Source organism: Protopterus annectens, chromosome 8.part1, assembly GCF_019279795.1.
Source record: "Protopterus annectens isolate FY-2018-M chromosome 8.part1, PAN1.0, whole genome shotgun sequence".
Lineage (NCBI taxonomy): Eukaryota > Metazoa > Chordata > Ceratodontiformes > Protopteridae > Protopterus > Protopterus annectens.
Genome location: NC_056742.1, coordinates 529,247,201 through 529,263,603, shown reverse-complemented (window position 1 = coordinate 529,263,603; position 16,403 = coordinate 529,247,201). Strand labels below are relative to the sequence as shown.

General features: G+C 43.3%; 1 protein-coding gene across 1 annotated transcript in view; it reads left to right on the top strand.

The window, feature by feature from the left end:
- The window catches only part of ESRP2 (epithelial splicing regulatory protein 2), a 318,023-nt gene that overhangs the window by 287,430 nt on the left and 14,190 nt on the right, over positions 1-16,403 (top strand). The window contains exon 11 of the mRNA XM_044082050.1: positions 10,282-10,503. Coding sequence (XP_043937985.1) covers positions 10,282-10,503 — 222 coding nt within the window. The remainder of the gene's footprint in view (positions 1-10,281; positions 10,504-16,403) is intronic.

The window sequence follows — 16,403 nt, the reverse complement described above, 5'->3', positions numbered from 1 at the left end:
ATTATAATCTACCTTTATACTCCAGATCCCGAGCAGGTTTTGCCACTGCTGTTTTGCAAGGGATCTTAACTACACCATAATCTTCTTAGTGCCTCCTCCCCCAGTTTGGCTATGGTATTCTACCCATATGTTTGGACTGCAGATGCATCCTTGAAGGACATAGTACAGTTTTGTACCTACCATAAATGTAGATGTCTGAGAGGTATGCATCTGCAGTCAGGATTACCCACCCTCCTTCCCCTCTGTGGTACTCCTAGGGTATTTGCCCATCTTGTAGCTGGCTGGGGGAATCTATTATGGTGTATTTGTTTGTATATATGTATATACATGTTATTTTGTTTGCTCTCTACTGTTTGGAATCATTTGCATTTATCCAAATTTAGCCTTCCTAGAGGGCACCTGGCATCTGGGGCAAGAAACACTGAGGAAAATGGCGTCGGCTGATGCCTTTATACCCAATTGACAGCAGCTATGACGTCGGGTGAAGTGCAACATCAGCCGAGGCCAGACCCAGACTTTGGAATCCGGCCGACCGAAGGGCTGCCTGAGGCAGGACAACCCATATGTTAGGACTGCAGATGCATACCTCTCTTGACATCTACATTTATGGTAGGTACAAAACTGTACTTTTGCAGTCATCTGCGAAGTGGGTCAGCCGTAGTCCTCCTGTGCTTGCCTGTACCTCTGAGAAGTATATGTCGAACAGGAGGGGTCGTAGGACTGAGCCCTGGGGAACGCCACTTGTAACCAGTTTAGAGTCTGACCTAACTCCCGCAACTCTCACCATGTGGGCTGTGTCTGTGAGCCAGTTAGCAACCCATCTTGTGACGCAGGGGTTTATGTTCAGGCTGGTGAGCTTGTCGTATAATAACAGAATGGGGAATGGTGTTGAAGGCCTTAACGAGGTCTAGGTAGGCTGTGTACCACCTTTCCCTCATTTGTAGCCATTGTAACTGTCCCAAAGAAGTCCACCAGGTTTAGGAGGCATTATCTGCCCTTAAAGTTGAACTGGGTAGGGTCCAGTGTTTGGAGGTTCCCAATGTCTCTGTTAATGAGTTCCATGATGATGCGCTCCATAGCCTTGCAGACCAAGCTAGTCAGGCTTATAGAGCGATAGTTCCCGGGGTCTGTTGCGTCTCCACCTTTGTGGAGTGGAGTAACCATTGCTGTGCACCACTCTATAGGTACGTAGCCTGTGGAGAGGCTAGTGTTTGGGTGAGGGGTTAGTTCGTTTTTGAGCTCATGTAGGACGCAGCCTGGGACACCGTCCAGTCCCATTGATGCTGTGTTTTTGGCTTTGGTGAGGGCTGTTTTAACATGAGTGCTTGAATTCAGGGACTCTACATTCTTCTGGTTTGGTTGTGAGCCCTTTTGGGGATGAGAGGGGGGTGAAGTTTACGCTGAACCTGTCTGCCAGGATGTTGGCGATATCAGTCGGTTCAATGTATTTTGTGCCATTCTGCACCACCTCCGAGCAGATCTGAGCATTGCCACTGAGATTCTTGACATAGCTAAAAGAATGCCTTGTGTTTATCTTTGGAGTCCTTGGCAATTTTTCTTTCAAAGCTCGCCTTGGATGATTTTATGAGGGATCATAGTTTCTTGCTGATACTGATCGGGGATGTCTTCCCTTCTTGGGATTTTACTCTCTTCTGTGCTAATTTCCTCCTATTGTATAGCTTGTTTATGGCAGGAGTCCACCAGACTGGTTTCCTTTTCTTGGAGGAATGAGTCTTGGTTTTGCTTGGGATGGCACAATCCATGCATTCTTGTAGGTGCCTGTAGAATGCATTAGTAAAGGATTTTGCAGCTTGGACAGCGTTATCCTTCAGCATGGGGGCTTTGAAACTTTCCACCTCTGTCTTAAGTAATGTGAAGTTTGCTTTTGAAAAGTTTTTCACGGTGGTTTCCTTGTCCGGGGGTGGGGGTGGAATGTGGATATCCAAAGTGATTTGTTTATGGTCAGATCTAACCAGCGAGGGTTTGACTTCCATTGTGGAACACTGGTCGCCCATGTTGGTGATGACCAGGTCCAATATGTTGTCACCTCTGGTGGGAGTGTTGACCAGTTGAACCAGGGCATTTGAGTTTATAAATTCTAGGAAGTGTTGGCCAAGGGAGTTAGTACTTGTGTAGTTCTCCCAGTTAATGTTTGGGTAATTGACATCACCCATTGTTAGGGTGTTTGGTAGGACCTTTGTTTCACAGTGTTTCCAGAAACCCGGAATGGGGGTCCTGGGACATGGGTGATCTGTAGCAAGCTACAATTTTAATTGCAGTTTTGTCTGTTAGTTGCACGTGGATGATCTCTGAAGCATCGTGCTGTGCCACGAACCTGGAGGTGTGGGTATCCGTGATGAATATGGATACGCCCCCACCTTTTGTATTTCAGTTTGGGTTTTGTGCCCGAAATGTATGGTATGAGTTGTAGCCTGGTATTGCTGGGGTGCTCTCTGGAGCTTTGAACCAGGTTTCTGTTACTGCATATACATCTATTTTCTCCATACTGAGGAGTGACTAGACTGCATGCATTTTGAGGTTTAGACTTCTGGCATTGAGTAGCATTACCCTCAGTTTTTTGTTACTTGTGCTATTTACGGCGGTGGGTTTGTCTTTTGAGCCTTGCCTAAAATAGGCACTATGAGGGTGGCAAGAGCCTTGGCCAGTATTCAAAAGCCTAAGTGTGACAGGTGCAAGCCATCTCTAGCAAAACTGTGTGGCTTGTCGAGCATGTCATCCCAGGCGGACAGACACTGGATCCCCTTTGACACCAGAAACTTAGCCAATTGTTGAAATCGAGAATTTTTTCTTTATACCATGGTATCATTCTTGGTGAGGGCAGGATGCTACTCAGGGTCATACCAGCCTGTGCTACGTGATCAGAGAGCTCTTCCATGTCTCTCTTCATGTAGCCCAGGGAGGTATGGCTCAGGTCATTCACACCAACATGGATAATGACAGTCATATTTGTACTTTGTTCTTCGTGTTTCACTGTTGCAGTCATTACATTTGGGTAATCTGCTAGAAGGTTGCCCTCAGTTGGCCTGAATAACAAAGTCTTGGGTCCTGCATCTGTTGCGATCTCCTCTTCCATGACGTCAGATCGTCGGGGGTATAAAACATGCAGCCAACGCCATTTTCTTTAGTCTTTCTTGCCGTGCAGTGCCTGAAGCAGAAGCAGTTCGCAAGTGCCGGTCAGATGACTCCTGAAATTTTCACATTCGAGTTTCAGAACAGAAGTCTTCAACTAAAGCTAAGTACCCCGTTGGGGAAACTTTCTTGCTCCTTACCGATGTCAGTAAAAGTTAATAACTGCATTACTCGTGCCGATATCAGTAAAAGTTAATAACTGCATTACTTGTGGGAATCAAATACCTCATAAGGATTTTCATTTGTACTGTATTCCTTGCCTAGGCCCAGATCATAACGTGTCTTGCTGTCGGTTTTGTGCAAGATTTAACCAAAGCGCTATTAAGCGTCTGTATATTTTTGCTTCAAAATACTTTGGATCCAGATTTAATTATCCTGAAATGTCATCTGTTAGCAATCTGACTACCGGAGTTCACACAAAACGCAAAGAAAGACAGAGATGGACCGTTTAGGACCAAAGCCGATGACGCTTCTCCTAAGCCAGTCGCCGGTTCACCAGTACTCAGTGAGGCACTTTCACAGCCCCTGATACCCACTACGTTTGAGTCGCAGGCCTCTACCAAGACCCATGCAGAGTCTGGTACGCCGCAAGATTCTCAAGAGTATTGAACCCGTGGATGTCTCTCCCCTTGGATGGGTCAAGAGCCGCTGAGCAGGCACCGGCTTCTGAGGGTGTTTTTAGGCCTCAGCTTTTTTATATAAAACTGACACCAGCTTCAGAAACAAGATCAAAAACATTGAAGTCTAAAAAACCGACGCACGAGCCATGTGCTCAAGTCCCTATGCCTAAAAAAACAGATGATCAAAATGGCTGAGGACTTAATTACCTTGATCAGGGGTTCCCAACCCTGCCCTGCTAAGAGGCCTAGGCAAGACACTGATTATGAATCTTCAGATCAGATTTCTATTTCTTCTGATCAGGAATTTTCTATACCACTCTGAGGATTCAGATGCAGAAGAATCCATCCCATCTGCATCTCCTCCTGAGGACTATTCTTTTGGAGAAACCTTGCATACTTTAAGGGAACATTTTCATTGGAAGAGTCGGGATTTCTCTGAATCAAAAAAGAGGCTTAGGGACTTCCTTCTTCCTCAGCATAGGCCTTTGGCTATACCTCCTGTATTGGACATTGTTGATGTGTTTTCTGAATCAAACATGGCTCTTGATTCCCTACCTCCGGCTCCTAGTAAGCCGGACAGATATTACAGGCTTCCTGACTCCCACAAATTTCTATTCAAAAATCCTGCTGCTGATCCTGAAACTGTCTCACAGGGTCCCAAAGGTGTAAAGGCCTCTACAGCCAAAAATCCTACCTCCTCTGATACAGATTCCAAGGCACTAGATAGATGGGGAAAGGAGGTTTATACGTCTGCAACCTTGGCAATTAGGGTCTTAAACTGCAAGTTTCATATGCTTAAATATCAACAGCATGTTATGGGCTTATTGAAACAGCAAATGATGTTGATTTCTGATTGTGTGGAAAATAAAGAATTACAGGAATTATTGCATGCAGCAGAACAGGTTGGAAAGCATACTTTGCAATGTGGTTTTGATTCCTTGGAGGCCTCTTGCAGGACCGCAGTTACTGGATCTGTGATTAGAAGGTATGCCTGGCTCAAGGAGCAAAATCTGCCTGATCATGTTAAAGCTAAATTGTTGGATGTCCCTTTACAGCGTGATACGTGATACTCTGGTAATAAGGCATAAGATGTTTTAAAGAAAATGGAAGACAAAGCTAAATCTATGCAAACTGTAAAAGATTTCTTACAAGTGCAGCCATCCAGATTCAGTAGACACTGGCCTACTAAAGTTGGTCTTTTCCTGTGTCCAACAGAGCCTCTCAAGGCAAATCCAGGCGCTCAAAAGGCTCTAGATGCCAATCACAGGGTTCTTACAGGTCAAAGCAATGGGGTGCCTCCACCTCCAAATCTGGAGGAAACAAAGCACAACCAGTAAATCGATGACTTCCCTCTACCTTCACCAAGCACTTATCCTTTGGCAGGCCCCTTGGCGGGGGGGATTAGCACTTCATGCTCAAAATTGGCAGTTAATTACCCAGGACAAGTGGGTATTAAACATAGTATCCCAGGGGTACAGATTTCATTTCCATACCTTGCCAATTCCAAACGGCTGGCCAGCTCTGCCACAAAATCAATGGGCAGAGGCTCAGAAACAAGTTACGTCCCTCATGGATATGGGGGCTATTCAACCAGTACCAGAACAGGAAAAAGGACAAGGGTTTTATTCAAGACTGTTCCTGGTACCCAGAAAAGACTATGCCTGGCGTCCAATACTGGACTTATCGATTTTGAACACATTCCTGGACATTCCAAAATTCAAAATGCTAATACAACAGCTACTGCCTATGCTGGGCAGGAACGCTTGGTTAGTGACTCTAGACTTAAAAGAGGGCATACCTGCATATCCCAATAAGGGAATCATGCAGAAGATACCTCCGCTTCAAGGCAGGTTTTATGCATTACCAATTCTCTGCACTGCTCTTTGGCTTATCTACTGCGTCCAGGGTCTTTACAAAGTGCCTGGCACCAGTAACTGCATTCTGCAGACAAAGAAGCATACAAATTTATCCTTACCTGGACGACTGTCTCATTCAAGCAGAGGACAAGGACACTCTTCTTCAACATCTGGTGTTTGTAAAAAGGCTTCTAGCATGCCTAGGGCACACCATAAACGAAAGGAAATCACAACCGGTACCCTCTCAAATGATTACATTCCTGGGTGCAAGCTTGAATACAACTGCCCAGATGGCTTACCTTACGCCAGACAAACTAAGGCAACTGACAATATACTTCAAACATATGGCAACAACAAAAACCCAGTTATCTGCAAGACAAATTCTGCAGGCTTTGGGGTTCATGGCATCCTGCATTCTACTAATTCCATATGCGAGACTGCATATGAGGAAACTTCAATGGTACCTAAAAAGTTTATGGAGTCAACATTGTCACAGTCTGGAAACAGATTCCTCTCATTCCCTGCCTTCAACAGGAGTTTTTTTGGTGGGCAGAGACATGTCACCAAAACAAGGGACTGTCATTCACTCTACCCCCTGCCACCCAAACCCTAACTACAGATGCATCAGACTATTCTTGGGGTCCCACCTGGCGGGAAGATGCATTCAGGGCATGTGGAACCCAAAACAAATGCATCTGCATATCAACCAGAAAGAGATGCTAGCTGTTCAGAATGCCCTGACGGCCTTCAAAGACTACTTCATCTAGAACTACTGATAGACTGACAACACCACTGTTATGTGGTACATAAACGAGCAGGGGGGTACACATTCCTACCCCCTTTGCAGACTAGCCATGGCATTGTGGGACACAGCCTCAACTTACCAAGTACATCTTCAAGCTCAATTTCTGCCAGGAAAACAAAATACTCTGGCAGACCTAAGCAGAAATCTTATGGACCCTCACGAGTGGAAACTGGATCCACAAGTCTTCAGCATGGTAACAGAAATGGTGGAGCCCAGGCATAGATCTATTTGCCTCTCCCCAAAATTATCAACTGGACAAATTCTGCACAAGGACTTATCACAGACAAGCATGGAAAGTGGATGCCCTATATCCTATCAGTCTACGTCTTCCCTCCTCTGCCTTTTCTCCCCAAGATCTTACTAAAAGTCAAACAGGAAAAAACAAAAATGATCCTAATTGCTCCGGACTGGCCTCGCCAGCATTGGTACCCAATTCTAAGGAATACATCTCAACTCCCTCCTTGGTACTTGCCTCAAATACCTCATCTACTGTCTCAGCAGAACAATCAAATTCTGCACACTTGGCTCCAAACTCTGAACCTGGCAGCATGGCTGATCATATAATTATTAAAACAACACCTCTCAGTAAATCTGTTATGGATGTCATTTTGGAAGCCAGAAGGCCTAGTGCTAGAAAATCTTATGCTGATAAATGGAAGAGATTCTGTGCTTGGAACCAAGCACAAGGAATGGACACAGCAAAACCAAATATCCCTCAGATTTTACAGTACTTGACTGAGATTCTTGACAAGGGCGCCTATCCTTCTCTTCAATAAAAATCCATGTCTCTGCCATCTCTGCTCATTACAACACAGAGCCTCCCATCTTCTATCATCCTCTGCTAAAACAGTATCTTAGAGGGGCCAAACATTTAAGGCCTCCCAGAAGATCACGAACTCCTGCATGGGACCTCAGTTTTGTGTTTGAAAAACTCACCCTGCCTCCTTTTGAACCAGCAGCTACTGCCTCCTTTTGAACCAGCAGCTACTGCGGATATAAAGTTTCTATCTTGGAAAACGGCTTTCCTTTTGGAAATCACTTCAGCAAGAAGGGTTTCAGAACTACAGGCTCTCATGACTGTGGAGCCTTTTATTACATTTTACCCGGACAGGGTGTCCCTCAGGAACAATCCTTCCTTTCTGCCTAAGGTGGTATCCAGTGTGGCTCTTAACCAAACTATTCACCTGCCAACATTTTACCTAAATCCACAGAACAAGAGGGAGCGGATTCTGCATTCATTGGACGTACACAGACAACTAAGATTCTACAGGACCAAATCTCTAAGTCTGAGCAACTACTGGTGGCATTTGCTTCAGGATCAGAAAGAAAGGCTATATCAAAGCACACCATTTCCAAGTGGATAAGCCACTGCATTCATTTCTGTTACTTGCATCATGGTAAACCTGTACCCAAGGGAAACGGGTCACATTCCACCACAGCTGCCTCTCCCTCAGCAGCCTTTCTCAGAAGAGTTCCAACCAAAGACATTCTAGAAGCTGCTACTTGGAGCTCTGTTCATACCTTCACAAAGAATGATCATTTAGCTCTCTTCTCTAAATCCAGGGCAGACTTTGCCACTGCAGTTCTGTAGGGCCTTATAGCAACTATTTAGTTCCAGTCTCCCATCCATAGCTTTGGGATTCTACCCAAATGTAATGACTGCAACAGTGAAACACGAAGAACATAGTACAGTTGTGTGCACTTACCATAAATGTAGATGTTAGTGTATTCACTGTTGCAGTCTGGGTTACCCACCCGTATGTGTATGTATATGTATATATGTATATATAGATATGTAGATATATAGATATAGATATATATATATATATATATATATATATATATATATATATATATATATATATATATATATATATACCCTGACGTCATGGAAGAGGAGACAGCAACCGACGTAGGACCCAAGACTTTGTTATTCAGGCCACCTGAGGGCAACCTGCCAGCAGATTACCCAAATGTAATGACTGCAACAGTGAATACACTCTGACATCTACATTTATGGTAAGTGTACACAACTGTACTTTGTGGAGTGACCTGAGTGCTTGCGTTATGTGGTGGATCCTGACACCCGACAGGCAGCTAACAGTAACCTTCTCCTTATTCAGCCTAGTGAGTGGGACATCAGTGTGCCTGACTATAGAGTCACCTATTACTAGTGTGTTGGGAATGTTATTTTGCCTTGAGGGCTGTGATTGCATGGCACACTGGTTTTGTGAAGTATGTGTTTCATGGTTTGTGTTGGGGGGGTGGTGGCAGTTGCTTGGTTGTTTGCTTTGGAGGTCTCTGTTGGTTAGCTCTTAACTTTTCAGATCTAATGAGTCAGAATTCTGGGGGATCCTTCTTCCTCCTTCAGTCTATAGAAACAAAATCCCATTATCAATGGTGCCAGAATATTTCAAATAATGTAGAATATTCCTTTTTGCATTATTATTAAACAAGTTTTAAAGTGCTGTGCAAAAACTTGTATGTTTTTCTTAATTTTAGCAAGTTAATTTTGGTTGTGAAGATAATTGGTCACTCATTTTAAATGTCTAAAACTTATGTTGAGTATTTTTCATATTAAGTTTTTTCACCATAAATGAACTACTTTATTTTTCTGTTGAGTGCAGTCAGTCAGTAGTCAGAGTAATCTGATAATTTTCCACATTTAGTTGCACAACATATGGAATGTTCATAATTGTCTGGAAACTGTAGAGAATTATATTTTTTACCTACAATACAAAGTAACATTGACATGAATAAACACCTGTTCTGTTTAACCATTGTGTGTTAGGTAATAACTTAAAAATATGAGATTATTAACTTTGAAAGTTCTATGGGATGTAAGCATAATTTTATCTTGTCCTTTAAGAAGACATGATGACTAAACTCTGTTGGGAGCCCAATACACAAGCACCCCCACGCCCCCCGAAACATTCCTACAGAGGTAGCAGTTTCTTAACCAGTGTAAATTGCCATGCTCATTGTTTGTGTTTGTGTCTTTTGGCTTTTCCCGGTTAGGGGTCGCCACAGCGGAACTCCGGTCCGCTAATGATTGGCAGTAGATTTTTACGTGCTAGCTTAAATTGCCATGCTCATTAACTAATGAAATTGATGCATCGCCTTTTATTGACAGATGAGCAGAGTTCTTTTCAATATGGAGTTTCATGCAATGAGGAATATACTTAAAAGTACCGTTCAGTGTACAGAGCTAAATTATTACTGAAGAATTCTAAGAGAAATTGACCATAGCTTTGCTAAGGAATGGGGATGGACTGGTCAGAACAGAGGCTTGATCATTTGTATTGCAGTCCATACCGCTGTATATTCACTCTACTTTCCTCCTATGTTATGATGGTGGATTTTGCATGTCGTTGTGCTAATGGCATCAATTTAGAAGCACCCACGAATAAGTAGCCAGCTGAAGAGGATACTTTTAGTATGCAGCATAACCACCCTTTCCAGAAATAAGGGTAGGGGGATTGTTGCTGTACCCCTCACTCCTGAAATGAGTGGAGGATGGCAGGTATTATAAAGTGCTAGGCATTTTGTAAGCATACACATCTTCCTGTATCTTTCGATTAATGGCTTGGTGTTCGATGTATGAGAGAGTAGTACAACATCTTTGATTTTGCTTTCTTGCAAGACTGCCCCCCGCAGTATTACTGAAGATTAAATGTACATGCTCTACTACTTTCATCTGTGCGATTAAAACCTCAAAGTGAATTCTGAGGTACGATTGCAGTTGTGGCCTATATATCTAGTCATATTAACTGCTGTTTTCTGCACACTTGGTTCAAATGAGGACAACTCATATAATGTACAACGTTGATGTTCTTTTGATGTTTTGCAGGTATTAAATAGGTATATGTCAACACCACTGATTTCCACCCTCCCTAATCCTATAATCCCAGTGGTGCCTCAGACTTTCTCTCTTGCAGCAGGGGGTGTACGAGACTGTATCCGACTAAGAGGCCTGCCGTATACGGCTGGAATAGAGGACATCCTTGAGTTCCTGGGAGATGCTACTGTAGACATTAAACCACATGGAGTCCACATGGTGCTTAATCAACAGGTATTGTCAAATATATTCATTCAAAAGCTTATTCTATGTAACATTCTATGTAGCATTTCTTGGAATTACTGAAAGTAAGAACTTGGTTAGTTTTATTAGCCTGTCTGTTTTTTTGGTAGTAGGTGGATGTGCGCCTTTCTGTTTTTCATCATATCTTGAGTAGGTGTCCAGTTTAGTGAATGACTCCATGTAATCTCGCCCCCAAACCTTCTTTCCCATGGCATGCACCCATCCATTAGACCACCTGGATAGTTGCCTCAGACTGAAGTAGAGTGAATTGTTCAGTGCAAGAACTTTCTAGAAAGTGTGCATGCAGTTAAGTCATTCCATACTCTGAAGTCTTAGACTGGTTTGGTCCTTTATGAAAGGACAGTAGCTACCGTATGTCCCAGTTTTATTTTACATTTAGTGGTTTGGCAAGTTTCTGCAAACTGTCATGAAATGAAGCACTGTTAAACACTTCTAAATTGACACGGTTCATTTTTCTAGCTGAAAATATTAAATAGTATATTAAAGAGTATGACAAAGTATTGGTTCTGATTTATATTCCTGTTACATTGTAGCCTACTGAAAATTATGCTTTTCGTAACAAATATCCCACTTAAATATTTTTAGTGGGAAACGTTAGAAGCAAAACATAGAAGCCCGTGAGAGGTGTTCAAAATGTCCCAACATGTCAGCAACACCTCTTAAGGTCAAGACTGCTGTGTGGCCAACATAATTCTTACAAAGCGGACAAACCCCTTATTAAATACAACTACTTTTCTGAGTGTTAGTGTGTGGATTAACAAATTTCTAGAAAGGGTATTTGAGTGTAATTATACATCATAACTGGTTACTATACGCTGTGCAAATATTGGGAAGGAATGATCATCTAAGATTGCACCTGCTTAGTTTCAGTTTTTTTTTCCTGGTTCAGTGGGAGGAGATGTAGTTTAAAGAGATGTATTTTACAGTAGTACAGACATTAAACAATGTGCAGTTTGCACAGACAGCAGCTTACAAAGGGATACATAGCAATTGCTGCAAAAGCACTACTGTTTGTCATGAAATGGTGTAAAAATGATGGGAGGGCTTCTAATTTCAGCGGCTATAAACATGATCCTCAGAACTGCAAGTTATGCATATGTTTTGAGGCATCACTACCTTGGTATATGTCCCCCATAGTCTGAGAAAAGTGGCCTTATGCTTTGGTTTGCAGGCTGTGTATCGAGGGGGGTGGGGGTGCAGTCCCATATCTGCGAGTTCTGTATGGTTTGTCTCCAGAAGTACATTAATAAAATAGCAAAGAGTTTTACAATTCCATTTTGTGCTGTCTAAACTTATTTTCCAGTGCCTGGGAAGCTGAGAATGTACTGTGTCAATTGACTGGGAGCCTAAATGCAAGAAGGCAGAATGTTTTGTGTTGCAGCATAAAAACATCTACAAAAGGCTACAGAAAATGTTACTTGTGTAGGTGCCTACCATAACTTGAGAGATTTTCAGCTGTCTGCTGTATTTTCTGGGCACGTCCTGCTTACCAAGTAATAGTAGAAGGAAGTTTCTTGACCTGCTTGTCTGTATGATATACGTTCATGTATGACAGACATCCCTGTTCATGAAGCTGTCTGAATATTCATAGTTTCCAACAAAATGTCCATAGAAAAAAATAAGGGTCAACAAAGCTCTCTTCATGTGAAAGGAAACAAAAATCATTCCAGCTTTCTAGAGTGTAATAGTGCCAGTGGTCCAGCTGAATGAGATCTTGTTTTGCTAATTAAGAGGGTCTCTGAAATGGTCATGTGGTCTTGGATGTCTGTCTCTGAATGTTGTGCTTTCTTTGACTATGTACCAAGCCAAGATTTGTATAAGTCTGGAGTCACTGAAGTACTGTCAGGCTTAATCTAAGCTGTACTACCTAAATATACTGGTGGCAGACAAGTGTATAGCATTGTACGTTTTTCCACTGGGGGCTGTATTGTTTGGCACAGAGTGCTGTCCTCATACCAACTGCTGAAGTTGGACACTGAAGAATGGCATAGGAGACTGTTCTCATACTAATTCACTTGGGCATATAGTGTGATGGGGAGGATGACACTAGTGCAGTGGGTAGGGTGAGGGTGGCACACTAGTGCAATGGGTAGAGTTGCCACCTTACAGCAAGAGGCTCCCTGGGGTTCTTTTTGTGTGCAGTCTGCATGTTCTCTCTCTGTGTGGGTTTTCTCTGCGCTCTCCTTCCTTTTCCCACATTACAAAGACCTGCAGTAAGGTGGATAGGGAACTCTAAATTACCCGTTCACATGAGTGCATGCATTTGTGATTTATCAAAGAAAGACCTGGCAACATATTTCAGTTCCCTGTCTGTGGTTAACTGTGAATGTCCAGAGGGTCACTCTAGGAGTCCAGTGTCACTTGTAAACAAGCAAGTCCCAACACTGACTCAATACTGTGGCATTGAATGCTGTTCACACCCCAGGTGTCAATTTCTAGACCAATGCGGTCACTGAAGTGTAGCTTCATGGGCTGATGCCTTTCTTCGCTACTTTGCAATGTTTTGTAGCTCTTTTATTTGCCGCTAGTTCCATACCAGTTGTATTGTGTTGATGTAGATGTTGACTAATTGCGTGCCAGTCATAAATTCTGGCACTGAATTAATAATTTGTTTTGTATTTTAACTATTTTTAGATCTGACATCCAGCAGTACAGTGTGAGTGGACATGTGCTCTTTGCAACAGAATTATAATCCCTTCAAGTGTTTAATTTTGTATTTTTTCAAAAGCATTAGTCCTATAAATGTGATCATTTGTGTGATTGCCCATAATTAATTGTGAAAGTAAGAACATGTAAAAAAAAAATGTTTTCCCATTTAATACTGTATGTCCCCACTCCTTGTATTTCCATACTAATGTTGCTGCTGAATGTGAGACTGATACTAGTGGAGAAAATTAATTTTGCTTTATTGTCCAGATGAAGTCATATATATAAAACCTCCATTGTAATGCATTTTGTCCAGATCTACTTCCTAAATCAGTTGCAGGGGGGTAGGTTGATGAAAATGTGCTGTAAAAAGTTGATGACTGTTAAACCAGGGTTACTTGCAGTTGCTGCTCAGGTTAAGGACGTCGCATCATATGCTGAGGAGTTTTGTAAAATCTACTGACCAAATTTTTCATAGTTCAGCAAGAGCGGCTGTGACAAGGGCACGTGCAAGAGACTAATAGCATCGCAGGTCGACTTCCTTATAGTAAGTAAAATGACATTTGGGTAAGTAGGTGGTCTTCCAGAATGCCTCCCTGGACACCAACTTAAAGGTGTTTTCATCAAGTTAACAAAAAAGAGGCCCTTTCTGCCTTCTCCCAGGACAGGATAGGAAAGCAGGCCGTAACAGCTGGGGAATTACTGAGCATTCAAGGCTGAACTGCATCCACCAGTACACCATATGGCACCTGTAACCAGACTGTGCGAGAACTGCCCTGGCACCTGTAACCAGTCTGTGTGTGAGAGAACTGCCCTGGCACCTGTAACCAGACTGTGCGAGAACTGCCCTGGCACCTGTAACCAGTCTGTGTGTGAGAACTGCCCTGGCACCTGTAACCAGACTGTGCGAGAACTGCCCTGGCACCTGTAACCAGTCTGTGTGTGAGAGAACTGCCCCTGGCACCTGAAGACTACTGGGGTATAAACTATATGTAGAGTATCTGGTGTGCCTTCTCAGTTCTAGTACAGGAGTACAACAAACTCCTCAAAATAAAAAGTCTGAAGTGGCTAACTACGGCTAAATGCAACCTGCAAAGCACTTCACCCATGAGCATAAATAGAGTATCTGCATTACTTTCTGAGTGCTGCTGCTGGACTCCTGTACCATTGGCATTGTTAATCATGCCCCTCTAATGTCTTGCACCCATGGCAGCTGCCTATTCACCCAGTCCTAGTCACCTCTGCTTGGGGGGGGGGGTCCTGAGCTACAAGCTTCATGGTAAAATTGTCTCCTTCAGTACTGTAAGGACTGTTGCTCTCTGCACTAAACATTTCTTTAAAAGCCATTACAGATGTAACACTGAACCATGCTAAAAAAATATGCCTTTTGTAATCCTTCAAAATAAGGGTGGAAGTACCTAGATGTGTATATACAACTCCGCTACTATGTAGGATTACAATAGCTCTTTATAGTGACAAAGCTAAGTGGTTAGCACATCCCATTAGCTTTTGTTATGGAACCCATGGAAGTACCTTGCATTACACTCCACTTATCAATGGCCCCTGCCGAGGCTTCTGTTGCTTTCCTGAAAGGAGTTAATACGTAGGATGTTCTAAAAATCTCCCGATGCTTGGGTCATGCCTCTTCAACACTAACAGACCAGATAGTAGTGCAGTAGTTGTATTTGGTTGTGCTGTCTTGAGTAGATGTTCTTCATCTCACATTGCTGCAGTCCTTACATATGGGTAGTCCGCTGTCCTCGGTCGGCCCGAATACCAAAGTATAAGGCTGACGTCGGTCAAGGCGCTTAAAACTGACATCAGGATGTCAGGGTACAAAAGCGCTTTACCGACGTCATTTCCTCAGTCTTTTTTGCCGCATGGTCCGATGCAGAAGCAGCGTTGCAAGTGCCGTTCGGCGTTCTGAAATTTTTCGAATTCGGAGTTTCAGACCGAATCCAAGTTGGCTAAGTACCCCGTTGGGGAATATTTTGGTTTTTTCTTGCCTCAGTGTTTTACCGGATGTCAGAAAAAGTGAATAACTGTATTTCTTGTGGGAAACAGATACCGCATAGAGATTATCATTCTTTGTGTATTCCTTGTCTGGGGCCTGAGCACGACGTTGTTGGGTGTCGCTTTTGTGCTAGGTTCAATAAACGCACTATTAAGCGGAGGTTAGATTGTGCTAGGCTGGTCTTTGGGAAGCGGTGCAATTATAATATGCCGTCGGATTCTCCGGTGCCCGCTTCTGCAAAGAAGCGCAAAGACAAAGCAGTTAAACCCAGACAGGATGAGTCGTCCGTAACGGACGCCGGTTCCTTAGAGACTTCAGTGGAACCGGTGGTTCCGACGGAGACCTCTCTGGAGTCTCAGGGGGAGACTTTGATTTTGCAGGAGGTGGTCTCTCAGGAGGCAGGTCAGGCTGAAGGGGCTTCTCAAGTTACTGTACTCCCCTCCCTTCCTAGGGTGGTTAGGCCTTCTCCTTCTGTTTCCAAGGCTTCTCCCAGAGGCAGGCCGGTTTTAGCTTCTGTTGGTGTCACTCCTAGTTCAGCAGGGTCTGTGCCTAAGAAGCACATGCTTAAAATGGCAGAAGATTTAATTACTCTGATTAGAGGTTCTTTGCCCCCTCCTGATAAGAGGCCTAGGGTGGAGCCAGAGTTGGGAAGTTTTGAGCAGGCTTCGGATGTTTCAGAGTCTTCAGCTGAAGACCTGCAGGAGTACTCTCCTTATTCTGATTCTGATGCAGATGATTCCACTCCTTCTGCTTCTCTTCCAGAGGATTTTTCTTTTTCAGAGACACTTCATTCTATGAGGGAACATTTTAAGTGGGAAGGTCAGGACTTCTCTGATTCTCGGAAAAGGCTTAGGGAATTTTTGCTGTTACCCCAGCATAGGCCCTTGGCTATACCCCCTGTTCTGGATGTTGTGGAAGATGTGTTTGCAGAGGCTTCTCTTAATCCTGATTTTCTGCCTCCTGCTCCTGTTAAACCGGATAGGTATTACAGGGTGCCTGAGGCTCATAAATATCTTTATAAGAGTCCTAGGGCGGACCCAGAAACTATTAGTCAGGGACCTAAGGGTGTCAAGGCCTCTGTTGTAAAAAAATCCGGTTCCACTAGATAAAGAAGCCAGAGCTTTGGATAGATGGGGAAAAAAGGTCTATACATCTTCTACCTTAGCTATGAGGGCCTTGAATTGCCAGTTTCATATGTTGAAATATCAAA